Source organism: Pagrus major, chromosome 21 (assembly GCF_040436345.1).
Source record: "Pagrus major chromosome 21, Pma_NU_1.0".
NCBI lineage: Eukaryota > Metazoa > Chordata > Actinopteri > Spariformes > Sparidae > Pagrus > Pagrus major.
The window spans coordinates 21,016,805-21,044,318 of record NC_133235.1 but is presented as its reverse complement, the minus strand read 5'-3'; the positions used below and the strand labels follow the sequence as shown (position 1 = coordinate 21,044,318).

At 40.9% G+C, this 27,514-nt stretch overlaps 1 protein-coding gene across 1 annotated transcript in view; it reads right to left on the bottom strand.

Annotated features, from left to right (window-relative positions):
- The window catches only part of cacna1eb (calcium channel, voltage-dependent, R type, alpha 1E subunit b), a 62,192-nt gene extending 37,960 nt beyond the window's left edge, over positions 1 to 24,232 (bottom strand). The window contains exons 1-4 of the mRNA XM_073490858.1: positions 23,817 to 24,232; positions 16,435 to 16,704; positions 10,826 to 10,931; positions 9,343 to 9,482 (exon numbers count right to left, since the gene is read on the bottom strand). Of these exons, the coding sequence (XP_073346959.1) occupies positions 9,343 to 9,482; positions 10,826 to 10,931; positions 16,435 to 16,704; positions 23,817 to 24,232 (932 nt within the window). The remainder of the gene's footprint in view (positions 1 to 9,342; positions 9,483 to 10,825; positions 10,932 to 16,434; positions 16,705 to 23,816) is intronic.
- Positions 24,233 to 27,514: the final 3,282 nt, after the last annotated feature.

Here is a 27,514-nt window from a genome sequence, read left to right as displayed (position 1 = left end):
GAGTTGAGTCAGACAAAGAGACGACACAGCGAGAGACACTGAGACGGAGCGGGAGCAGAGGAGTGGGAGTCTGTGGAAATAGCCTTCAAACCAAACACGCTGAACAAAGGCAGGCAGCAAAGCTCCTTCAAGGCTGCACTTTGAGCACAACAATTCAGTGGAGGCTCCCTCAAAATTAAAGTAAATGTTCTGTCTGCTTGTGGTAGCTCATGATTCATCCCTACACACACACTGTGGCCATTTTTCCTTTGTGTAGTTTGGAAATTGGTTTCTTGCTGAAACAAGATTCCCTGGCACAGTCAGTAATCACGCAAAGCAACCTTTTTGTAGTCTTTCAGTGTCCAATATCATATCTTAATGCAGTTTACTTGAGATGCTGTATGGGCGAATTTGCATCTAACCTCTTTAGGAACACAAATTTGTTGGATACAATTAAAAAATGAGGTGGTACGACTGAGAGCAGTCCTAAACTGATTCAAAGCCTCAAACTCTCTTCACAATGCACTTAGCTTGGAGGATGACATATGATTTCCGGATTCCAGATGTTATACAGTGTGGCTAATCAACATTGTCTGGAAAGGACCCAGAATGCGGCTTTATATGAAAGTTCAAGATTTTCAACTTGCTCCTCATTCACATCACCCGGTTTTGTTTAATCTCTACATGCTTTCACTCTTATCCACAATAACAATGTTTCCATAACAATAACAGTATGTAGATGATGTTCAACTCTACACATCACTGTTGTCTGACGATTTTCTTACGATTTAGTACACTGACTAGATTTATCATTGGATATCCTTATTTCAGCATGGCTTTCGGGACACCTCTGTTGTCGGTGTTAACATACTGTGTTGACTTCCGACTGGAGCTGGAGGGAAAATGTACTTTATATTATGAATGTACAGAGGAGACACGGAAAAGAAGGGAGAATCAGAGTCTCTGGTGAGTGCTGGGTTCATTGAGAGGCTCAACTCAATTTAAACACACAGACACACACACACCCTCACCACATGCCGTTACTTCCTAGCTTGAGACTAGTGTTTAGTGTTCTGGCTGTTTGAAGTGAAAATTCACTTTGCATTCAGTGTGAACGCACCATTAGTCTTGATATATCAAGATTGCCTATGAATTTCCATACATTTTCACATTTTCTTTTAAGTTTGTTGTGACTTAAATCCTCCTTGCTCTGCCTATCCAACAGTGTGCCAGAACCCTACAGAGAAAGGCCAGTTTTGCAGGAATGAAAATTCACCTAGCATAAAGAAACACAAACTCTAATATGATCACTTTATCAGGGCTTTCAGTACAGTAAAGAGACACTAGAACACATAGGGCAGCTACACACATACACACGCCCCTCTACAGATTCAACTGCAACAATTCAGCAGCGAGTTAATGTGCAGAGTGAGAGGCTAATCTCTTCCTCGTTGGCTCTTTAAGTGAAGCACTGTTGCACAGTATTGTACCAAACTGGCTCATGAGAGGCTGAATTCATTACATGCACAGAATGCAGCCTCTCCCACACACCTCCACCTACACTAGGAACACCACCAAAATCTACAGTAATCAGCAGCATCACGTTGCCGACCATTTCAACACAGCTCTGCATATGGTAATGTGCAGTTGACTCAACATCATCATAGTGCACAAACAAATTAAGGGCTTTAAATTAAATCTGGGGAAACATAAGCCACGCATGTAACGGCAACATTAATCCTGCTCAGTTGAATTGGGAATGAGTTCAAAAAAAGACATATATTCACTATTAGTCACTGAATAAATGACGGGGTGTATGTTTTCCCAAAGAAAACCCACCAGGGACTGTAAAGCTATTAAGCAAAATTAGAGCTGAGACCACTGCAGCCGTCCTTTACATCTACTGAATGAATACCACACATGATGTTGACGAGATCTTCAAGTTTTACTCTTAATTTCTGGATCAGTTTTGTGACTGACTAACATGGCTGCAAACACTTTTGGCTGCAATGTGAATTTTGACCCAAAGTTTTGAGGTTTGAGACGTGCTGGTGCCTACTGGTGGGTTAAATGGCAATGCCAAGAATGTGCCACATACAGAGAGATCAGACTAATTTATCAGCATTTACACAAAGACACAAGGATGAATTACCAATCTGCCCCAGAGCCCGAGACCCAGAACCTCCAGGATTGGGTTGCACCAACTATTTGTGCATAACTGCTAATGACTTATTTAATGTAGGCATAGGAGGGAAATTATGTTTGATTCAGCAATAGGCCCATTTAGCTGAATGAGCGGGAAATATTTGTTTATGCTAATCTAACTGACATTTAGCCTGATGTTTTTAGCATAACACTTTAGAAATTGAGGTATATTGTGTTATTTTTCAAAAATATAATCTGAAAACTTCCAAATTTAGTTCTCAGTTCTCTACTTAGAAAAAAATGTGTGTTAGCCTATAGCGTAGCTGGACTCAGGCTAAGCTAACTTACAAACAGCTGCAGCAACCAGCTCTATGGGACCAAAATGACCCTCAGGTCCACTGAGTGTTATTTGGTCGGCATGGTGTCGAAATCTAGTTTAAAGATTTTAATATTTTTTGTTTTTAAATTTTGCTTACATGGCACAAACTAAATGCGCTTTTGTTCGTTTACTTTTTCTTTAAATTGTAAATGAAACATTTAATTTTGGCTCCTACTTTTGTTTCTCTCCTTCTCTTACCCCGGTTTTAAATTCAATTTGTTACTCCCCTCATCACCTGGACATTTTGGGGATGGAACAGTTTTATAAAAGTTCATCAAATTCTCACAAATTAACACAACACACATTAAAAGTAGGAAGAAGTAATCCAGCACTGGTTGAATTTCAGCTTATAACAAGATTGCCGTGTACAGCTATGTGCGCTGGACTGAATGGAAACTATGAGATGACAGGGTCGAAGATGATTGCCCCAGTGCCCCCTCATAGGTTAATCTGGCCATTTATGCAAGCACACATTAAATGACACAGATGCAAACTGCTTTGACATGCAAAGACCGACAAGAGTAAGTCTTTTCTCTCTCCTGTGTGTCTGTCTTTGAGCCAGATGGCTAATGAATCACTCCAAACTCCCACCCAGTGGTATTATTCATCCTGTCTAAAGAGCAACAATTTTAGCAAAGTGTCACACTCTGTAAGAGGGACTGGGGCAACAAGGGAAAGCTGATACCGTTCATGCAACATGATGGGATGCTGACAGCCACACACACACAGGAGGAGTATGTGTGCCGGGCAGACACAGCTGGGGATCGATATAATTTAGGTCTGATAGGAGGAGTTGTCAGAACTAATTTAACAACATGAGGGCAACAGGTTCGTTGGCAACAATCTGTACCTGCAGCCTGATAAAAGGAGTAACAAGCACACAGACATTAACAAGTCATTTGGGACACATTTTACTGCTAATCAAAGCATCAAGTCTACCTGAGCCAATCTGTTTGCCTCAGGATATAATTGACCATTTTAGGAATCCCATTGAATTAATTTGGTTTGTGGGTAAGTTGTTTTAGCTGTGGTCCTTTTTTTGCTACACACTCTTCACTCAGATTAAGGATTTTAATTGAGCTCAGTGTCCCAGCAGATTCGCTTCTAGCAATTCATTAATATGAAATGGAATGAATGCCGCCAGCGCTGGCCCAGTGGCCTCGATTTTATTCCCAACCGGCCGCTATGACACATGTGTGTTTTCTTTTAAGTCTGACTTACTTGTGCTGTGCCACCAGAGTGAGAGATAGTCACTGTGTGCATGTGTGTGTGTGTTTGTGTGTGTGTGTGTGTGTTTGAGAGGGAGGGAGAGAGAGGAGAGCAGCATATGTGCTACCAGAAACTGTGTCAGATAGGTGGCAGGAAACCAGGTCGTCAGTTACCAACCAGCTGTGGCTGGAATAAGGCAAGATGATCTGTGGGCTGCAGAGAGTAACACTGACAACTTTGTGCATTTCATGACCTAAGTTAACTGAAATCAAATGTATTAGAAGAGCTTAACCTCAATCGTTGAGTCTATAAAACCCAATGGAGTTTCACACCACAACTCATCTGACACTTCATTGTCAGGTGTGGTTACAGGTGCAACGAAGCACACTTTAAACCAGGGAGGACAATGAAACACCACTTTACAGCCTGCGGTCACACTACCATTTAAACCTGCAGTAACCTTTTTTTTTTGTCAGTGCGGCATTATCCTGCATTTGTAGCCATGGTTATGGCCACCTGATGAATTTAAGTCTCTTTTAGCTCCGGATTTGGTCTCTGCCAACTCCTCAGGGAAATTTCTGGATCTTTACTGGCTAAATGCTCCACTAAGTTCATGAGCTAGCTCCTAACTGTGTCTGTGGAACAGATAGTGTACGGTGAGTTTTCAGAGCTTTTTCACCTCAAACTTCTGAAACAACACCATGAGAGTGGTGTGGATGAACTAAAAACAGTATATTTGCAAAACAATGAGCTGAAACTGAAGCTCCAGAAAGTCGAGGGGAGCTGCAGATTCAGATAATAATTCTTTGTAGGTTCATCACAACCCCTTTTACATTATTTTCTTATTGTCATTTTATACGTTGGCAATAAAAAAATAATGATTACAGCCTCTTTGAAGTGCAGCACATCAATATCCCTATCAAAAACTACCTCCAAACACTAATGCATAAACTTTTGCAACTCCAATCTCGCATAAAGACTCCTTGTGTGGACTAATTTTAAAAACATTACTGGACTGAAACACAACCCATGAACATCAAGACTGACAACTGTGAGTCAAAACATACGTACTGTTCACGTTAAGGGTTATGGGTGGTTTAAAATGTAGAGTAATACAGGTACTATAGAGGCTGATATTGGATTTGACTTGCCGGAGGTATGCGCTTGCCTGAGGGCCGTTCTAGTTTGGACATATTTCACCAAACAATGAATCAGGTGATTGATAAAAATAATTGGGTTCATGCCACAGCTCACTCTTAACACTCCTGAACTCCATCAAACTGTTACACAACTTGCACCACTGGCCATCAAGTGACATCCTACGCCAAATCTCTATTTTTAGTAACACTTAACACTTTTGTAGGCTTTACTGGTTCGCTGCTAAAAAACATAACTGATTCCTTTTTTGGGAAACTGTAGCTGGCGTCATCTGATCGGTTATAACAGATTTCACGGCAGAATTAACGTATTACAACATACAAGTAGCGTCATTTTTAGCTATATTTTCATGGTTTTACACCATGAAAATCACAAACCCATCATAATTTAGATTGATTCAAGCTTCAATTAATCTACAAATTGAAAACCTGGTAGACAATTTACATTCAATTTCACATCTTTGCTTTTAGATATCAGTAGTGGAGTCACGTAGTTTAAGGTTTAAATCACAGATCTGCCTTCGAAGACAAGAAGAAGATCATCTTAACGACATGTTGCTCCGGCCACATGTGGGGTTTCAAATCTAAAGACTAGTGAAAGTCGTGTGAATAATGAGCTGTTTCTCTGTACCAAGCCGAGCTCTGCTTCTTTTCAGCCAACAAGCCGCTAATTGAGAAACTGAGAGCAAACAGTTTTGTTGCAAACTTTGACAGATGCATAATGAGAGAATTTCAAAGTATCCCACTGAAACAAACAGCACTGCTGAGGTAACAGCTGTTCATAATGGATTATTAAAATCGTCTGAACACTTTCACCTTTTGAAATTCTGTGGAAACCTGTCAGCAACACAGCTGTTCAGCTGTTGAGTCCGGCACTAACTGGTCTGTAAACGTGATGCTGATATCGTGCCTTTTATGTAAGAGGCAGAGAGAGAGAGACAGCGATATAGAAAGACAGACAGTCAGAGAAATAAGAGATGCTGAGAAAAATAAAGATGTGGGTGTCAGGTTGAAATGAGATGTCAACATGCCGACAGCAATCTTCCCTGAAAGCTGAATACTGTACACTTAGCCATCAACAGTGGTAACAGTGCTTAACTCCTGCACAATTAATTCACTAAACCCCAGTCGTAAGTAGAACAAATAAAGTCTCTCATTATGTTTTTCTTTGGGTCTGCCTCTCCATCTTCCTCCCTCCCCCTTGTTTTCCTTCTCCTTTTCTTCTCTCTTTCTCCGCCATCCATCCAGTCTTTCTATGCTTTTGCATAACATCTCCAGCGCTGCATTCACATTTAATTCACAGAGGTCCTGGGGGCGAACCGGAGCAGGTTTTAGACACAACTGCCAATCCACTTATCCACCCACATATTGCTGACTGTAGAGCCTGACTGTGCCACGGAAACACACATTTTCCTGCATTTATGTGTTTTCTTGTGGATGTTTGTGGTATTTAAAATGTATATGCTTATAGAGAGAAAGCACATCAACATATAAACAATAAAGACTCGCACTATAGGGTCAGCCATTGCTTTGCCGTTTGTCAGTCACGAGGTGCAGCACGCAGGGATTAGAAAGCCTTTAAAATGCAGTACAAGCACGCATGGCAACAATAATGATAAACGTTGACACAAGCAGCGTCACATGCATGAATGCACCAACATAACTTGACAATCAGTGTCTTGGAATTAATCTTTTGCTTCACCAGCCACAGCCGGGTGAAGTAAAAATGAATTCTGTCAGAATTAATTGCAGAATCAGTTGCTGAGCATTAATTTAAAACTTTATTTCAGTCTCTCATACAATCAGTGAAGTTTGTAATTCATCATGGAGTTCAACCAAATTCAAAATTAACAGAGAGCAGCTGGAGGCATATCTCCAAAACACACACACACACACACGTCTATATATGTACACAAACCCATTCTGTTAGAGTTATATGTTGCTTTTTAATAGGCTATTAAAAGACTCCTCAGCTGACCTTTAACCAGAATCTTAGCACCTTTTCTCTAATGTGGACACAGTGAGACAACAAAAAAAGGCCAAAATCAACAATGAATTTATCCTACTTACAAGTAGTGTCTGTGTGGCTGCATCCTGATATATATAGTGTATTTCTCTGTGCCATAGACAATCGATGACCCACACTGTTGTACTGGGTGAAATAAATAACAATGGCTACTGCAGTTTATTTTGAGTCCCACATACGCCGTCCTGCTGCTGCAAATACTCACTAGAGCACCAAATAATCCATAGCTGAAAATAGTAACCCAAAAAATACACTACGTCCTACATTAATGTAACATCTGCTTAAAAATACAGTCACCAACTATTTTAGGAAAATCCTGGCCCTTTTTTTAAAAATGAAACTGTACTTGTGATCCCTTTACATCAGATTTATGTCTTCAGTATAAAGATTAAGGTTGGGGTTGAATGCCACAAACAGGCTGGAGGAGTCGGAGAGCAGATACGGACTAACGCACCTCTGATTTTGGTAATATCAAATAAAACATATTTAAATCCGCTAGATCCGGATTTTTATTTGGATCTGCATCAAATTGTACTCACTACAGTTAGTCACCTAAATATGCCAGATTTTTTTCGTCAAGATTTATGCGTTATTAAGTGAGAAATTAACAAAAATGTTGTAAAACACGAGCTAAAACAGAAGCTAAATCATAACCTGGCGGAGGTTAATATACAAATAACACCAGCCTTTTCCTTAAAGTCAACAGTGAGAGTTTGGAAATGGTTATGATTAGTATAAGGCTGGATATTTGGGTCGATTTATCTTCATTATCTTCCCATTAGTCTCTAAAGACATAAGAAGTTTATTTTATTTTAGTTTGCTTACCTCCAGTGGAAATTGACCTGCTATCTTGTTAGCGTGTTTGCGGTCAGCGCTAACAAACTGTTGCTCAAAGACACATCAAATGACTGTGATGATATTAAGTGCCTGTTGCTGTCACATATTCTAAAACTAATCCCCCATTTATCTCTTAAAATAAAAGGTATATTTTCGGCTATATTGGTAGGCTGGCATGCCTCCAGACAAAACTGACCTGCTACTTTGTTAGCTTACTAGCTTGTTTATGGTCTGCCCCAAACTGTAGCTCAAGGACTGGAGCGCGAATAATGAAAACCCTAACCCAGAAAACACAGTCAAAGCAATGGACCTCTAGCAAATGACTCAGCACTGCTAACTAGCCGCTGTTTTTTAGCCAGACATAGGCCTACTAGCTACTTTAACAACCACAACATATGGTGATTTTTTTTTGCACATCTGGTTCCCTCGTCTCAAAGTCTATGAGCTTTTTTAAATTGGTTTTCGGTTAAATACCAGAAATAAGGTCTGTAGTTACCACAGACTTAAGATATTAACACATTTTGTTCTACGACTTAAATAAATCATTACATGTCCCACAATTTAATTATAAAGCGCTTACGTGTCTTAAAAAAAGCGGTTGCTAAGAAGTGGCTAAATGAGACAACAGAGGTTGTTAAGGATATTAAACGTCATCACAGCGAACACGGAGACTCATCTACTCACTAGTCCGTCTACAGGCCGACTTTAGTTACAATCTATTGCAACTGTAACTTTACAACTTGTAAGTTTCACAGGAAACGTGTATAGTAATTGTGTTGTAAGTCACTTAGTGGTGGTGACGTTTAAATTACGCTAGATGTTCATCTGTGATGAACATGTGAAGTAGTAAGGCAGTGAAGGATCAGATATATTGTAGAAGCAGAAAAAAATGCCTCGGCTGTATTGTAACTTGTAATTCGTAACATCTTCGCTATTAACAGCTCAAAAACATAACAATAATAACAGTAATCTACCAGATCATTTTCACAGCAGATATTTTCACATGCTATAATAAGAAGAGTACAGGTGTAATTGCTAATCTTAATGATGGCTGTATTCCATTTAGGTGAGCCAGCTTTAGGGTCCTGGTATTCTGCATACTGGCTCATTTACATGGACGCTTGGTGGAACTGAGCCAGCGTTAATTTATTAGTCACACCTGTGCTTTTCCCAGATATGACTGCTTTGAAGATTTATGAAGCATCCAAACAGAAATAAAGGAGGAAAGCCTTGACAGAAGTTGATGTTGTATTTTTATATAGGTCTATCCCATTTATTCTACCATTTAAAGTTGTTTTTTGCCCCTCATCCAAATCGATGGAGGGTGTTGATGCTGTACAGATTGTAAAGCACCACTAGGAAACTTTGTGATTTTGTGCTATAAAAATAAAATTGACTTGACTACTGAACAATCCCAAATCTAAAAGTCTCCTCTGATTTGATTGGCTCTCAGTCAAAATGTTGGTTAGTTACAAAACTGAAATTTGATCTTCCTCCGTGAACACTTTCACCAGTACGCTTGGCAAGAAAGTAACTTAGCAATCTGTCGATTTACAACAAACATTTCTCACTTTGTGAAAAAAACTCAAATTCAAACTAATGTCACTCACCCACTGAGCACAACTATGAAGTCCATGACGTTCCAGCCATTCCTCAGGTACGAGCCTTTATGGAAAACAAAACCAAGAGCCACCAGTTTGATCCCCGCTTCGAAGCAGAAGATCCCAATAAAGTATGGCTCCGTTTTCTCCTGTGGAAATAATGTACGAAAAAACGGTCAGAAGTGTCTGAACTTAACTGATAAACATACTAATATATGCTGCAGCCACGAACAATGTCAAAACTATAGCCTGCTGGATTTGATGTGCATTCGGTGCATGCAGTACGAAGGTTGAAAACATAGTGCCATACGGCCACTCGTAACTATATACAAAACTATATACTAACCACTATAACAAGTCCTATATACAAAATGTTACTCAAGTAAAAGTACAAAAGTATTATGAGCAAAATATACAAAAAGTTTGAAAGTACTCATCATGAAAATGGTCCCATTCAAAGTGTTATATTTATCATATAAATGTAAACGTGTACAAAAAATATTTCCCCCTAAAATGAAGTGGATTAGAAGTATAAAATAGCATAACATGGTATTTAAAATAGGTATTTATAGCACTGGAGTAAATATACTTAGTTACTTTCCAAAACTAAAGGTGTATTTGTATGTGGCATGATGATGATGTAGGCTGTGTTATTTTAAAACAGATATTCTTCCTCACCCATTTCCATGCAAAATAATCCACCTCTTCCTTAAAGGGATAGTTCACCCCTAAATTGAAAATGTTTGTCCTCTTACCTGTAGTGCTATTTATTCATGCAGATTGTTTTGGCATGAGTTGCTGAGTTTTGGAGATATTGACCGTAGAGATATCTTCCTTCCCTCGACTACAAGGGGAACTAGATGGCTTGTGGTGCTCAAAGCGCCAAAAAGATACATCTGAAAAACTCATCACAGCAATGAAATCGTGACCTGCTTACTGACAATAATCCACAGACATTATTGTGAGCAGTTTCATATAGGAACTGTTTTCTTTCTACCAAACTACACCTGCCAGCCATATCATCATGCATCTACTTGTAGAGAAGAGACTTACGGGATGGAAACATTATTAGCTCGGCTGAGCTGTAAAGTTAGCTAGCTTACTTAGCTTAGTCAGCTCATTCATGAGAAGATGCAGGTGTAGTTTGGTAGAAAGAAAATAGTTCCTACGTGAACTGCTCACAACAAGCTCTGTAGACTACCTTGAGTAACTGTTCATGATTTCTGGAAAGAGACATTGCTGTTGAGTTTTTCAAGCTGAGTGCCATCTACTTCTTTTATATTCACGAGAAGGCAGACATCTCTATCTCCATTACTGGTATCTCATACCAGAACGATCTACATGGATAAATAGCACTACAAGCGAGAGGAAAAATAAGCATTTTGGACTTTTCCTTTTGGGTTTTTAGAAATGTTCTGGTTTGCATTTCACAATAACCTCACGCATGACACCGCCTATGTATGGAGGATGCGAAAAGAGATTTTGTCCTCACCAGTCTCTTTGCCATGGGGGTCTTGTCCTCTCCAGGGAGGTGCTGCTCCAAGGCCAGGACGACACAGTTGGCGGTGATGGTGGCCAGGATCATGTACTCAAACGGTGTAAAGGCCGCAAAGTTAAGGAAAGTACTCTTCGCACAACACATGGACAAAAAACTAACACAAAAATACGAACAAACAATGCAAACAAAAACATGGAAAAAACACTAACTAACACAGCAGCTTGTAATGTATCTAATCATGATTTGTAGATAATTGAAGATGATCAAACACGATACAACAAAAACAGTTTAAAACGTTCAACACACTAACAGCAGTACTTTATCCATACAAACAGTCTTTGTGTTAAACTGTACGAATATTTCTGTGTGCTTCAGCGGAGAGGGAAAAAACAACATAAATGGATGGATGATTGAATGACAGATGAATTATAGCATGGTTCATATTCTCTGGTATTGGAAGCAATCTGTGAGAGAGATTGCAGTATCCATGGCAACCTGCTTTTAAAAGTCCTTTTCATGAAGAGAAAACGAGAGCAGGCACAGAGAGAGAGAGAGAGACAGCGCTGTGAAGTCACCTTGGCCTGACTGGTTTAACTACACAAACTACAGCAAACAGTTGTCATAACTGCTTTCACAGCACACAGCTGACACCAACATGGACCACGGGCTGTCGATTCTTGTGTTCTTGTAAGACAAACTCTCTTCTTCAAAAGTGTTATCGCTTTGATGCTAAAGAAAGGTTTTGGCTTGAACTCTTTGATTGTGAAGCTTCGTAAAGCAGACGGTCGTGAAAGTCTGGATATTAAAGCAGGAGCGACGAAAACATTTGTTCATTCAGTTTCAACATAAAGAGAACAGATTCCAGAGTTTTGTGGCCGTGTGAATGTTTTAACGCTGAAACGATTATTCAACCGAGAATTAATAACAGACACGTTTGATAGTTTCTTGATTGTTTGGGTCATTTTTGAAGAAAAAATACCAAATGTTCTGCGTTCCCTGCTTCTTTGTGCTTTAGATTTTGGACTGTTGGTCGGGTCAATTAATAGTTAAAAGTAATTGACAATAATCAATAGTTGCCTCCAGAAACAATGCAAGAAAATTTGAACATGAAACATTCTCAAATGCAGTCACCAGAATAAAATGTTGGCATTTCACATTGAAATCCGTCAAATGTATGATATCAACATTTCTACAATGCTGTGTCGCATTCAGATTACATGAGCTGACTTCCATGACGGGAGAAGGTGGTGGAACACCTGGGCAAGACCGCTGACGTTCCAGCATTCGTAAGTGTGAAACCAGAGGATATTTTCTGAGGAGACATTAGACATTTGCCAACTGTTACTGGCAACAGAACCAGGTATTATAAGCCAAAACATGTTGTTTTTCTAACTCTAACCATGTGGTTTTTGTGCCTAAAGAGACAACATAAAACTGAAAATTGAACCTAAAGAAACATAGAGTTGAAACTTAAAGAAATGTAAAGTTTTTTACATCTACATATTTGAGGTTTGCAGAAATGTAGATTGCCAACATTTATTTTGGCACTGAAGGTAAACATTAAAGGTCTAGCTTCTCAGTGTGATGCTTTATGTTATGACGAACTGAATATTTTTGGATTGTAATCTGGCAAAACAGCAATTTGATGGCATTGCCTTGGGCTTTTGGGAAACGTTGATGTCGATTTCATAGATCAAACAATGAATGAAAAATATCAGCCATATTAATCAACATTGCCTTAGATCACAAATCTGCCGATCCAAATTTTTCAAAAGAACATGAACACGACTCTTGACTCATTTCTGACTCATTTGTGCAACTGCAACTTTGGAAACAAGATAATTCTCTCTTTCACATTTCTATTTTCTTGATGTGACATATTGAGAATATAATCCTATGAACTCTAAAGTCCCCATTACTTACAGAATCTCTTGCATCATTACTTTAATTTCTCAAAAGTAGCATCTACCCTCCTGCAGCTGAAACATCTGTATGTGTGTGTGCACATATTGGCCCCTCCTGGTACAGTATATGTGTATATGTGTGAACCGACATGCAAGCGCCTCTGACTATATTTGCCCCAACACTTGTATGTGCTTGTGACTTTGAGTCCCTCAGAGTTCCCATGAGGCAGCTGCTTCTTGTTATTAATTTTCCTGCCTTGAGAGAAATGGGGTCACTGACTCACAGAGGAGTGCTGTGATGGGGGCCTCTGGGACCCACACTGACTCACATTGACAAGTCCACAATGTTGCCATTGAAAAGCAGTTGAAAATAGCCAAAATGGGAATACTTAATAGACGTCACCCGCTCTGTTACTACCTGTTACATGTTTCGGACTATTTGGGATGAATCACAAAACCATTTAACTGCACAAACCGTGCTTCTTATTGCGTTTTTAGATATTTTAATATATTTTACTGGCTTCTGAAGCAGCCATTGAGTGTAATTTTCCTTTTCTTCTCAACTTCTTATGATCGTTTCAATGTTTTTCACTTACTGATTGATCGTCAAAGGATACAAACTCACCCTTTGGTTTAATTTGATGCAAAACTGAGCAACATTTTAAACAAAATAGGGCTGCAACATTTATTAATCTGCCGATAATCTGTCCATTAAAATGTGTTGAATAAAATGAAAAATACCTCAAACACTATTTCCTAAAGCCCAAAAGTGTTTGTTTTTATCAAACCAAAAGTCCAAGACCCAAAGAGATTCTGTTACGATCGAAAAAGACAAAGAAAAACAGCAAAGAAAAAATAATTATCTGTCTGTCGACTGCTGTATGGAACTCTCCTGAGATGTGCAATCCACCGCAGGCAACATCAACTCTACATTTATTTTGTCAAGGTAACTTTCCTAATGTAGCTGTGACAGTAATAAATGGAGTGTGATGGATTACATCACAAAAGAAAGCTTTAGGAGGTCTTGTGTCATATGCAAATAAATGGAAACTAATGGCTGTCTGGGAGCCAAGAAACATATTTAAAAGTCTGAAACTGTACAGCTCACACTTACGAATGGTCAGCAGTGATGTATACACCAGGTGTGCACTGGGAGAGGGGCTATTTGTGAGAGTTGATCCATTTTTCGCCTCAACCACACAGCGTTTCTTCCGTGGCGGCTTTTCCATCTCACCTCCATTACATTAAACTGCTAATGTGTCCACAGAAATTGCTAACTTTAGCCAACAGCGCTAGCATTGATGACAGAACATAATCCCAGCGACACTTACAAGCTTTCTACAAGCTGTCATTCCTCATTCGGGGGGCTGTATAATGCAAGCATTTTATATCACATCCCGGGGGCCGCGCAAAATGCTGCTGAGGGCCGCCAATGGACGCACTTTGGGAAACTACACACTAGACCTACAACAAACGATTACTTTCACTGTTTTTCTTTTCTCTTGATTACTTTCTACATTAATCAGCATGTCTATCATTTAAACTGTACAACAGAACAATACAGCCCCCTAACCCTAACCCACAGCACAAAATACCCACCCTGGTTTCTTAGACTCCAGGGTGACATCTTCAAATTTCTTGACCAACAGTCCAAAATTTGTCCATATCGTGATACACAACTTGGTATTTTGAAATCTCTTCTAAAGCACTTCATAAATGCTCGGAGTGGGCGAAATTCACCAAATACCTCAAGTGGGGGTTTCACGATATACCGATAACGATGATAATCGTGCTGTGTAAAAATGAGATATTTTTGACATCCTGATGATAATACCAGTATGATAATATCATACAAATAATCCTCCTAATTCATTTCTGTTTCTTTCCATTCTTGCATTGTCATAGTAACTGGCGGTAACGTACCTTGCTAGTTGCCACCTGCCATAAAACGGAAAAAGAAGAAGATGCAGTAACTAGCTAGCCACTACCACATTGACAAGAGCAAAGACGCTACCCATAATGTGGGTGAATATCATGATAATATCGTTATCGTGAATTCTTCTGGCCACGATGATGATGAAAATCTAATATCAACACAATAGGATTTCTGATCAATAATCAATAATATTGTGGATATGATGACTAGGACAAGTTTTAGAACAAGTAGAACAGTTTGGTAAGTTCAGAAAAGTACTGTAATGCAGCCTTTAAAACCAGGAAAAGACAACAGTAATGCCATATCATAATATAATGATATCCAAGTCAATATATAGCCTCATGTCCCGATAACGATATCATATCGACATACTGCCGAGCCTTGCGAATGAGACAAAGTAAAGCAGCGAATCCTCACATTAGAGAAGTTTGAAAGTGAAAGTGATTAATCACAATTGCAAATTAATCTTCTGTCAATCAACTTATCAATTAATCAACTCATAGCTGCAGCCTTTAACTCCATGGTGCAGAGACCTTGACCTACATTAGCCATTATGAGTCCCAGCAACTACTAAACTTACAGCCATACTGTAACACTCCAGTCTATTTCTGCAGGAACATACAGTCAAAGAAATACACCATCGCTATGAATTCATCTGAATCTGTTTTCCACTTGCGAGCTCAGAACTTGGACGCTGTGTGCAAAAAAAAAAATCTGGGTCTCGCCCAGTCAATACTCTGACATGTGCTGCTTTTACAGCCCACGATCCGCCACAGTACTACTGGCCAGCTCTCTCCCACATACCTCTGCCTCTGTGATACCGACAGTCACATTACAGTGCTGCCGGTGGCCAGCTAGTCTTGACCACTAGCCCCACTCCCACACACCACACAGAGCCTGTGGTTAGGTAACAGTGGGAGACTGGCACGCTGCACTGCAGGGGGGTGTAAGACAGGAGGAGCTGTGGGTAGATATGGCAACTGAGGGATGCTGTTGAGCTGATTATGCTCTGAAAACGTCAAAACATGTACATGATTCATCACTTTAAACACAGTTAAGGTAAATAAAAATACATTTCAGTGAAGGAGAAAAAGCAGCGCTCTTGTGTTATTGATCTGTGTCTACAATACATTTATTTGCTAGATAAATAACTTCCCTGCTCGTGTTGTTGTTGTTCGATCCTGCAGAAGTTGAGCAGAAAGAAACTGTTGGCTGCAGCAGGAAGCAGAGAAGCGCTGCCTGGTGGATTTGAACTGACACCTACTCATGGCCAGGTTCATATTCCAATGAGCACTAAGGCAGCAGAGATGTGCCTACATGCCACCCCCACAGTGAGCTGAGCTGCTTCTAATGATCACCACATGCTAACTTTCTGTCTTCTGCCAGCACTGGAGCACATGGATGAATCAAATCAGAGGCGAGTTACTGAGCAGAATCATGAGAAGAGGGTTAAAATCCATGCTTGTGTGGGGGAATTAGTGAAAGGCAAGTGGACATCATGGAGCAGGTTATGCAGATCAGATACGAAATCACTCAGGCAGCTCTCTAGATGTGAAAAAACATTAAAAACACTGAGAAGGCGCTTTAAAAATGGCACTTTTTAGACATGATTTAACACACAGGAGTGAATGTGAGTGGTTCACATGCTGCCTGCAGCTGTCCATGGTGCTGACCTGACATCAGCCCAACATGCACTCTCTGTAACAAACTAAGAAAAGCAAACTTAACACACAACTTTAAAGGTTATTATTATGGAAGGATATGGCCATTCAATGATTCGCCGTGCGTATTTCCTAATGATGTTGTCCTCTGCGAATATGAAGAGCGACCTGTTGACGGTGAGGCAGTTCTGCCGGTGGGGGACGGGGTTGTACAGAGCCATGGTCCGGGCCCGCTGCGCCTTGGCTTGTTTCATAGAAGCCGAGAGTTGCGCCGCCGCTGCGTCCTGGCCGTCCCCGCTGCCGCCTTGCTCCAAGTCCCCATCCCCGGCGTCCGCCGTGCCGGGAACGGACTCGTCTCCAAACCGAGCCATTCTACAAAGAGATGAGGAGACCGCCCGGCTTAGATAGAGTGTTTTGTTTTTATTCTTACTACAGGACTTCAAGCAAAGCAAAAAAATGTGATGTGAAAACGACAAAAAGGGTCCACCTTCAATCCACTGAGAGCTTTTCTAACGCCAAGAATTCGCCCCAAAAGTTGCAGATTCCTATCACTCCATATCCACAAGAAACAAATGATTATATCATTCAGTTGGATTATATTTTATCGCTGCAAAAAGCTCAGCATCTCTGTTATCCCATCTGTTTAACAGCGCGTAAAAAATCAGCTCTGACAACTTTTAATGTGTGCGCGTCTCAAAGTCAAGCAAACGGAGGGAGCTAAAAACAAAAAGAAGAAGAAGAAAAGAAAAAGAGGATCCGCTGAGTTTATATCTCAGAGTTTTCTCTCAACATCCAAGCTCGTTCTGATCTGCCCGATCGAGAACTACTCTGCGCTCATGAGCTGGAGAGATCCGAGGAAAGTCTTCGCAAACTTTACGCATCTTCTCGACCCGGCGAACTTGACAAAAAGGAAGGTCTCGTGTGAAAGGAAGCCCGTTTAACACCTCAAAACCAAGGTCTTTGCAAACCTGAACGTGGAGTTATTCTATAAGAAGCCGAAAAATGTGGCACGAGAGCCGCTTGAATCGCCAGATCAGACGGTATCTTACAAATCTGATCACCTGCTGGAAAATGATCACGCAGCCAGGAGCGCATAAGCAGCCCGGCACCACCCCCTCCCTTCACCTCCCCTTCCCACAGTAATATTTCATGATGGCGATTTCAAAATTCATCTGAATGAAAGCTGGTGGAGAGGAGGGACGTGTATTTTGTTACCATAGCAATTAGAGTTTGCTGAGGATGAACAAAAACAGTTTTGAGAAGAGAGAGAGAGACAGTGAGGAGCCTATATACAGCAGGCTGTGTGGGTTCAAAAACAATTATGTAAAGATGTTAGTGGGTGCAGTGGCAAAAAGAAGGGGATGTGAAAATACATTTAACACTGGTAGGAGTGACAATGCACAGAAAAAAGGCAACAAGTGTGTGGACAAGAGGACCTAAAGGTGATTCACATAGAACAGGAGCTTGACTCATTTCCCCTATTTAAACGTCATTTGATAAGTCAGACAGCATTGCCATATTTTCATTAATGGAGACAGACTATTAAAACATTTAAAAACTAGGCCATTGTGCTAATATTGGAGTAAAAGTCAGGAGTAAAAATAGAGCATGAAATAGATCTTAGGGCTGCTCCCTTTTTGAGGGAGAAGAGAAGAAAGCAGGGTCTTTTTCACACTCAGTGCCACAAGTGAGACCTCATTAGGCAATTGGGCTCTCTCACTCCATCTGCTGCTCTCCTCCCTTCCCCACTGTTTTCCTGAAGATGACCACTTCGGCACCCACCGACATGCTTTTATTCAATCGCGTTTCAAACCCGAGGTTGCTCTTTGTCGCGTCAGACAAATGCAATTAAAATCCACCACAGAAGCAGCATCAGTCCACTTGAGAACCTGACACAAATTATCAGTATGCTGCTCCTCCTCCTCCTCCTCCTGCTGCTGCTGCTGCTGCTGCACAGTTGTCATCCAGGCAGCAGCAGAGGCACAATGCAGGTATCACAGTGTGTGCAGACGGGAAGGGCTCAGACGGGGGATTGAGAATGCAAAGCCAAGAGAGAGTGACAAATTTATGCTTGGCAAACAAGTCGAGATCTGGGGGAGAAGAGGATAAAAAAAAAAGAAAAAGAAAAATCGATTTAACAGGATCTATGAATAAGTCCCAAAAACTCAGCTCTGTTACCTCCTCTTCCTAATCTGCATGAGGCAGGCGGGCGTGTCACCTCGTGCAAAGCAACAAAAGGCTGACCTACTGAGTGCAGAATGTAAAAATAGCAGGATCATAATGAGCATGTGACATGCACAGATCTGCTTACAGATTGTTTACATCTGAACTGTATATTGAAAAAAAAATCATACATTCATCTGCACTTTTTTAATAAGAAAATGTTGTACATCATTACCAAAAAAAACCCCATAATCTACTTGTCTGATGCCCAACAAAAATATTTGTCCATCTCTGCAAACAGCACATATCTCTCTCTATCTCTGCGTCTCTCGCGCTCTCTTTGCTGTTGTTTCCATAGCGACATAGCTCTCTCGAATTCATTTCTGCCAACAAAAGCCATGTTGCACAATAGAGCTCTTCCTACAGAAATCTGTTTCTACCAACACACCATTTCTCATTAGTTTAGTTTTTATTAATTTCAGTATTCCTTTTTTTAATTATTATAATTCGGGGTGTAATTGTCAGAGGCTGCATTTAAAGGGTAACTCCATCAATTTCACACACTGAAGTGTGTTTACAGGTTCTTGGGGAAATGGACTGCATGTGTGTAAAAAGTAATGTAAAGCCTTTTGTGGCTCCAGAGGAAGCTGCACGCAATCTGATAAATTTTCTCCAGTGATGTCACTCAGAAGTTGCATTGTGGGTAATGTAGGCATACTCCTCTTGCATCACTGTCGGACTCATTATGGAGAGTTAAAAAAATAAATAATTAAAATTGATACAGCAGAACCAGAGATATAACCCTTTTTCTATTCCAGGCATTCTTCTTCCTTTTTAAAACCTGGTGACTACATTACCCACAATGCAACTGAGCCACTGGAGTTACCCTTTAAATGTAGTTTTGGAGAAGAAATTCAAACTCAGCATTTTAATTTGTAAGTGGGAAATGATTCAGTATTTTTAAGGCAACCCCTGGACAGTTTCCAACTGTGTTTGTGGCGACAAAACCAGGTGTTTTTAAAGAGTTGTCGGGACAACTCCAGCCATGTTTGTACGTGTATTTTAAAGGTCCACTATGAATTTTTTTTTTCAGAAGAGAAAGATCTTGATGGACTGATTTTTTTAATGTCTAATGAACTCTCTTTGTTTTCATAACTAAATATACTGAATAAACAAACTGACCTTAAAGAACAACACAATTGAATACTATTTGACTTTGTTTATATTTGTCTTTCTAGCTTCAAACAGTGTTATGGGGACCTTATTTTCCTCTGAGAACAGCTTATTTATTCAGTTATGTTAAAAACATAGGTTGTTTTATTACTTAGTCAAATCTGAGTTTGAATTTCTTCTACAAAACTACATAGTGCCCCTTTAAAACAAAATTAGATGTTCTCCTAATCCTAACTAAGTGGTTTATGTGCCTAAATATAACCAGACCATAAGCACAGCATTGTCACAACATAAAACAAAAAAATAAACCTAAAGAAATGTAAAGTTTCAACATTGCCAATATTATTCTGGTGATTGGGTTTAAATGTCCTCACTTTCCAAAGATGTCCTCACTCTGTTGGTTAAAAATTTCCGGTCCTCACTATGTAGGAAGTGCAAGTACACACACACACAAACACACACATACACAATCACACCTCCCCTCCATCAAGGTCATTGGACATCTTCAGGAAACTGACAGCCTCCTGCACAGCACCGTCACTACACTGATTATCCATTGTACTGCATGTATGACCAGATGTAGTCTGCTTTAAGAGTGTTTGGCTTTTGTGATGCTCTTGCTCACAGCCTACTCAAAGCCTTCTAAAAATAGCTGCGTGAACTGTTCGCGGCAAAAGTAGAAAAGCTAACATCAAACCGCTCGGGGAAACTTTGAATAAAATTAACTTAGCAGCTGATCACTGGGTACATTAGTGCCTTACATCAGGACAGAAGAAGAGCAGCAGCAGCTTGCGATTCATTTTAACGTCCACGGTCCAGCAAAATAACATCTTATGAAATATCATATAGGGGAAGACGGATGAAGCGAGGCTGCAGGTGACATGCACTGCGAGTTAAAACGTTAATGGGCGTACTTTGTGCCAGAACTCTGAAGAGCATTTATATAATTGCAGACAGGCTTTCATCCAACGTTGACTGGAGTGGTTTTAGCATTTTATTTTTCTCTCTGTTCCCTAGCAACAGACATCCTCTAGTACTGAGTTATGTCAGATTGATTGGACCAATAACTGGCGCTTATATCAGGGCAGATTACCTTGAAACATATTTACATCATGGCTGTGGTTTCAGAGCAGTCTTACAACCCTCCAGATTAACACCGAAATGAGTTCAAAATGTTAAAAATTCATCTGTGAAGCTGAAGTTTCTGTTGTGAGAAAAAAGGTTTTCTCACTCTTTAAAGTCATTATGTAGAAGTTCAATTTCTCTCATTGATTTGCATCTCTTTTTTTTATTTCATCATGCAGTTTTATAAAATATCATTCATGTTTTAGCAGTGGAGTTGTGCAGGAAAAGTCAACAATGTCCAAACTCTGCTGCTTAGCTCTAAAGACATCATGTGCTGCTTCCCTGCTGCTCTTCTACTTTGATTCCCTAGCATCCCCTAATGGACAAATAACCACAATACATGTAAAGTAGAGCTATGAAATCAATGTTCTGCTCTTATTCTTTAGTCCCTCATTAAATATTTTGTACTTTTATGTGCTATAGTTGCTTATACAGTCAACATTTACATGTTGAAAATAAGAAAATACTAAGAAAAACTGATTAAAGTTGCGTGTTTCTGTGCTTGTGCCTGAGAGAAAAAGATGAAAAGCCAGAATGACAGAATGACAATTCTCTGTATGACAATACACCAGTTAAGTTGATGTGGAGTGGGTGGTGGAGGTACAGTAAAGAGAAAATCAGGAGATAGAGGAAGGAGGAGGAGGCGGAGGAGGAGGCGGGAGGGGGCTTGATGGTGGGTTGGGGGTTACGCTGATGGAGTGCCACTCCACATTCGAGTGGTGGGAAGCAGATAATCAGAGCGATGTGGCTCCAGAGTTCAAAGGTTCACACGCAAGCACCCTCAGCTCCGCCATTAATAACGCTATCCAGTATCTGATTACAGTAAACCACGGCAACGATGTGACACAGGCATTAAAAAAAAAAAATCAAGTGATGAAAGCATTGGGAACTGATTTGGTGATTCATTGGTGGAGCTACAACAATGCTGGAAACAAAGGCCTCTGCGTATGTATTGCTGCTGAAATAAGCACTTCGTAGCTAAGCAACAAAACAACAATAAAAGCGTTATACTTTATACGGTAATTGTTAATCATTTGAACCCTTGAACCTTTAATATTGTGGTATTTTCTGACCACTAGAAGCACAATGGGACAACATTTATAAGAGTGGGTCACAAGGACACACATGAATGATGTGGCACACAGTCCCGTCGATGGTTTGACATTATTCCGCTAATCAGCGATGTAGAAATGTTGCAACGCGCCAATGAATGCACATATAAACGCAGAATCTAAAGGCAAGACATGAGATTTTGGTGTCAGAAGCTTTCTGGTCAGTCATGTTTGAGCAGGCTTCGGTAGTATGCAGGTAAACTGTCTGAAGAGAGAAGGAGACGGAACGCAACAATGATTTATTTTTTTATTAGCTTTTTAAAAAATATATCATCTATTCTACTTGTGAAACAGTATCATCGTGGACGTTGTCTCTCAACTCTCAAGTTTCTAATCAGCCTGTCACAAAAATTAAGAACGCGCTTTCTGGACGCGAAATTAGTATAGAGTGCAGGACGAGTCATCAATCGAGAGTCTTCTTTTCTAAATCGTTTTCCAGGGAGTGAAATACTCAATTCTTTCAATAAAGGTTCACTTTGTAAGAAAGTCGATTTTTAAGTCTCATTCCCAGCTCTTCACATAGCCTTAGGATTGAAGATCAGGCACGACATATTTCATATCTTTAAAAGCCTCGAGACTTTGTTAAACATTTAAAGTAAAGTTCTGCAGCTTCACAGTATGTGTTTGTGATAACGGACCCACTAAAAAGGTTCAACAGGCTGAGCAGTTATACTGTATAATGGTGTTCTTACACTGATGCTTTCATCCTCCTCCATGGTGAGTTATCATCTTTAAACAGACTCAAAAATCAACTTTCTTACAGATTGGACCTCTAAATAAATAAGCAATCAATGAGTTAAAGGCAGCACAATCAACATATAGTATAACTAGATTGACGTTGAGATAAAAAAGAAATTATATTAATATTTCTGGCCACTTGAGGGCAACGAATTGAAAACAAAAAACGGACATATCGTCTTGTAAAGTTGATATGGTGACGTTTGCCACAGCAGACACTTGTTATTTACACTTTTAGCAACACGGAGCACCATTACCACTCATTTGGATGCGTTTTCTGTGTGTGCATTATTCACTCGAGTGAGCTCTGTTTTCGTCTCCAACTACTCTTGAGAGAAGCATCAGGCTCTTTAATCGCTATATGCTATATATACTATAGGTATAGTAGGTTTATCTTAACATTTTTGCAAAAAACAAAAAACAAAAAAAAACAGCTTCCAGATGTGGCTGTAAACGAGGCTGATGAGAGCTGTGAGAGAGAATCAAAACAGTAAAGTTGTGGGCCATTCAACCAAAACAATGAGCTGAAAGGAATTAAAACGCTCTGTAGATCTGCCGGGTGATAAACCCATTGTTCATTTACAGTATAAATATTGATTAGTGCAGCCTTAAGTTCATCAACTATGTCAGAAACTGTAATCTGTGTCTGCTTGTTACACTGTTGAAGCTACAGTATGTCACAGATCTACGGGTCATTTTCATGATAGACGATCTGAAGCACCATAGCAGGACAAGAACAGGTGTAATTAATAACATTAACGAAGGCTAGACGGAATTGAGCCATCGTTAATGTTATTAATTACACCCGACGAGTCTAAGTGTCTGCGTGAAAAAAAGGTTTATCGACTGAAATATGGAAATCATCACCGTCACCACTTCAAAGGGAAGATTCTTCATCCTTTTGCATCACTTTTGTCAATTTTCCATAAAATTCAGCCCGACATACTTCATATCTTTAAAAGCCACCTTGTTAAACATTTAAAGTAAAGTTCTGCAGCTTCACAGTATGTGTTTGTGATAACGGACCCACTAAAAAGGTTCAACAGGTTGAGCAGTTATACTGTATAATGGTGTTCTTACACTGATGCTTTCATCCTCCTCCATGGTGATTTATCATCTTTAAACATACAATTTAAGAGGAATCATTTGCCTCTGAATCTCTTTTATACTCACTCCCACTCCTTCCTGCGGGCCTGCGGCGTGCTCTGGATTTTGTGAGCCTGGTGAGCCATGATGATGTCCTTCTGCTCCACGAGTCCTCCGCGCCGCCGCTGCATGCCATGGGGGCTCAGAGACCCTGAACCCTGATCGGATGAGCCGTCGTCCTGACCACGAGGCACATCAAAGCTGGCTGCTCGAGGGGGCAGCCCCAGGTGCTCAGGGACGGCATGAGGGACCTGCAGGGAGCAGGAGCGGGCTCCTTGAGCCAGGCCGGGACGGGCAGCGGAGCTGGGCCTCCTCCAGGGCTCAGGCTCGGGGAGGGACAGGGAGGACTGGACGTGCCTGTCTCCATCTGGACCACAGCTGGATGGAGAGTGGCGTTTGGGTGTGAGGGAGAGGGAGAGGGACTGGTCTGATCTGGTGAGCATCTCTACAGAGGAGTGGCGGTTTCACCATAATGCTATGAAAAGAAAAAGGGTAGAGAGGCAGAAAAATTCTGAGTGCAAGGTTTTAAACATGATCGTCATGAAACACGGCTCAGAAAACACTTCACATCCTCATCACATACATCTCCGTTTGTCTATTTTGAGCCATGATAGCGGCATGGCTGCAGGGATGGCAATATCGGTCAGGTGGTAATCAGAATGAATTATCTCACACTCAACTACTGGTCATGAACTTTATAAGGATGTTCATGGTTTCCAGAGGATGAATCGTTGGTCAACGTTATCACAATCCATTAAAAATCAGCTTTTACTGGAACGATTGGCACAAAATTTGGTAAAGACATTCATGACTCCCAGATATTATAGACTAATGACGATTTAAAGGATGAGTTCACCCAAAAAAATTCAAAGTCAGTCATTATAACAACCAACTAGAACATAAAATGGCAATGGTAATCAAAGTCTCCGGAAAGCCTGGGATCCCAAATAATTTTTGAAAAGGTGATATTTACACCCTTTATTGGCCAATATCCTCACTGTAGCTGCTAGGGTAAAAGTGCACAACCTGCCTGAAGAGGGTGCACAAGCTTGACTGGGCGTCGAGGGTGTGAGTAACATCTTTTCAAATCAATTTGGGATCTCGGAACTTCTGGAAACTTAGATTATGCCACATGAGCTGTATGGAGGTGTTTTATACGTTTCTTCTGGTTGTTTTTATCATTTTAAAACAAGTCTCTATCTATTTCAGTTGTTTAGGAGAATGCTGCAACTCTGTTTTGCTGTGAAGCTCAAGAAATGTTTTGTGGACTACGAAGCTTCACTTGAAATTTCATTCCTGTATACGGTCGTTGCATGATGTCCACTGCCTTCCTTCAATGTAACATGCAATGCACAAAGTCAAGTTGATGTTGTTTGATAGTAAACATTGGGAAAAAAAATACTTTGTGATTGAATAATTTGTGTATGAATGGGTTAATATGAGACACGCTAACAGAAAGTAGCGTCTCAGTGAGATAGAGGGCACACTTTTCCACCTGTTCCATTGGCACATACTCGTTTACTTATCACAAGCAAGTAACACCTTGTTTTTTTTATAATTTGAAGTAGCACTTTCTCCAGTGTGGACTCTTGGTTCACTCTTTAAAGCAAACTACCGTAATTTATGACTGATGGTGATTATGGAATATGGATGAGAGACACATAACAGATATACTGACGGTTCCTGGAACGAGAACTAGGTTCTCCTACATAACAATGCATCTTTAATTCAGAACCAATGCCACCTATTCAACTCCTACTGTGTGATCTAAATGATCAGCTCAGCCAGAAGGGATCTTTGATGCTGGCAGTGCATATGACTGGAGGAGCAAAAGCTTTGAATCAGCAGCCATGCAGAAATAGCACCAGTAATTGTACTGGTGAGCAGAATAAGACTTTGTGCAGAGAGTGGGTGTAGTAAAAAGTAATGAGGACACATTAGGAGAGGTGATATTTTCCTTTCTGACCACAGTTTAGACTTTCTCATCGCTCTAATCTGCTCCTATGATTCCAGCCCTGTTAAACCACCATCCTGTTGTTGTTGATGTTGTTGTTGTTGCTGCTGCCACTTAAGCATAGACGTGTGTGTGTGTGTGTAACCGAGACAGAAGAAATATGAGGGAGATGAAGTGGCAAGGCTGGAAAACAGCAAGTTTTCGAGGCGAGCCAGTCGGAGACAGACGAAACAAGGCTGTTTCCACTGAGCCGCAGCTGAAAGGAAGATGACTGAGTGTGGGAGAGCTGAAGCAAAAGGCACAGTGACTCACTCATCATCAGCAGGGCTCCTCAGACATGAACTGGACACAGTCTGAAGCTGAGCTCTGCCCTCGAACGCAGCACTGAAAGCAGGGAGAGGCTCACAAGGTCAGCGCGCACATTTACGCGGGTGGCTCCATCGCAGGCTCTGGCGGGCGAGCTCTGCCTCTGATTTTAGCAGCAAGTTCAAAAGATATGCGATACCTTTAATTGCCAGGTGGGCTCTGCAGATGGAGGCTGTGGGGGAATTAAATGTCAAGGCACTCAACAAGGCACACCTTGGAGAAGCAGCAGGGGGGACGATGTGGAGGGTGAATCCACGGCATCTGTGTTACTCAGACAAACAAATGAAATTAATCAGGGCTGATTAGAGATAAAAGCATCAGTGTGACTACAAGAGGCGTCCACCTCATCTGCGTGATTCATTAAAGTTAAAGCACCTGTGTGAAGACGCTCTCCTGTTTTTAAATTCAGATCATTTGCTGTGATCTCCTTCGCTTTTAATTAGTGCAACCTCTGCAGAGCTGCTGGAAACAACAGGCGGACCCCCCCCCCCCCCCTTTCCTCTCATGTGCGCGCGTCAGGCTGCAGGTCTGCGATGGTTTGAGAAATACACTAAGTGGGCTGAGATGCTAATTAGGATGCTTTCTTCTGGTGGAGTTAAGTGTTTGACGCAAGTGAACAAAGAGAAAATAGACGGAGCGGCGGCAGCAGCTGTTTACAACAAGTGGAAATAATAGATGCTAAAAATATTCACTGCGAGGGGAATAAAAGGATGGATGAGGCGCGCGAGACAGGAAGCAAAAAAAAAAAAAAAAAAAACCAAAACAATATCAATTAACCAATGACATGATTAATGAAGGTGACAGGTTTACCTTGAGGCGACGCGCGCTCCTTCATCGTCAAAACAGATCAGATCAGATCAGGTGGGATCCTTAAATTCTCACTCGGGTCCAAGTTGAGCGCTTCGAGGTGGATTCTGCGAGGATTCCTTGAGCGCTGATCACTCAGCTGTTTGGCTATAAATACCGCGGGGTGGCTGCGAGCCAGGGGAGAGCAGCTCACATGAACGTAAACAGGCATGGGGACCGGCGAGAGGCATGGAAATAATCCCAATCATCTTCGCGAGCTGGCGGCGGAGAAGTGAGTCACTTTTATGTGGGTCAGCAATGAATGGCTCCCTCCTCCAAAACTTCATCTCTTGCAGACTTTAATTGGATTCTCCTCCTCCTCCTCGTCCTCTTCCTCTGAGGAGTGATGCACCTGTCCCGAGACCAGGTGAGTTTCAGACAGGAGGGATGAATCAACAGGTCCGCACGCTGCTCAAATGAAACGGTGGGCTGTTGGGAGCACAGACACACTGGCTCAGACACATTTACCACTAGATGGTGGACTAAAGCTGCATACCTGACGCCCAGCAGGCTCAGAGGAGAGGGGACTGCACTGGCATCAGAGGTGGACAGGTTTTAC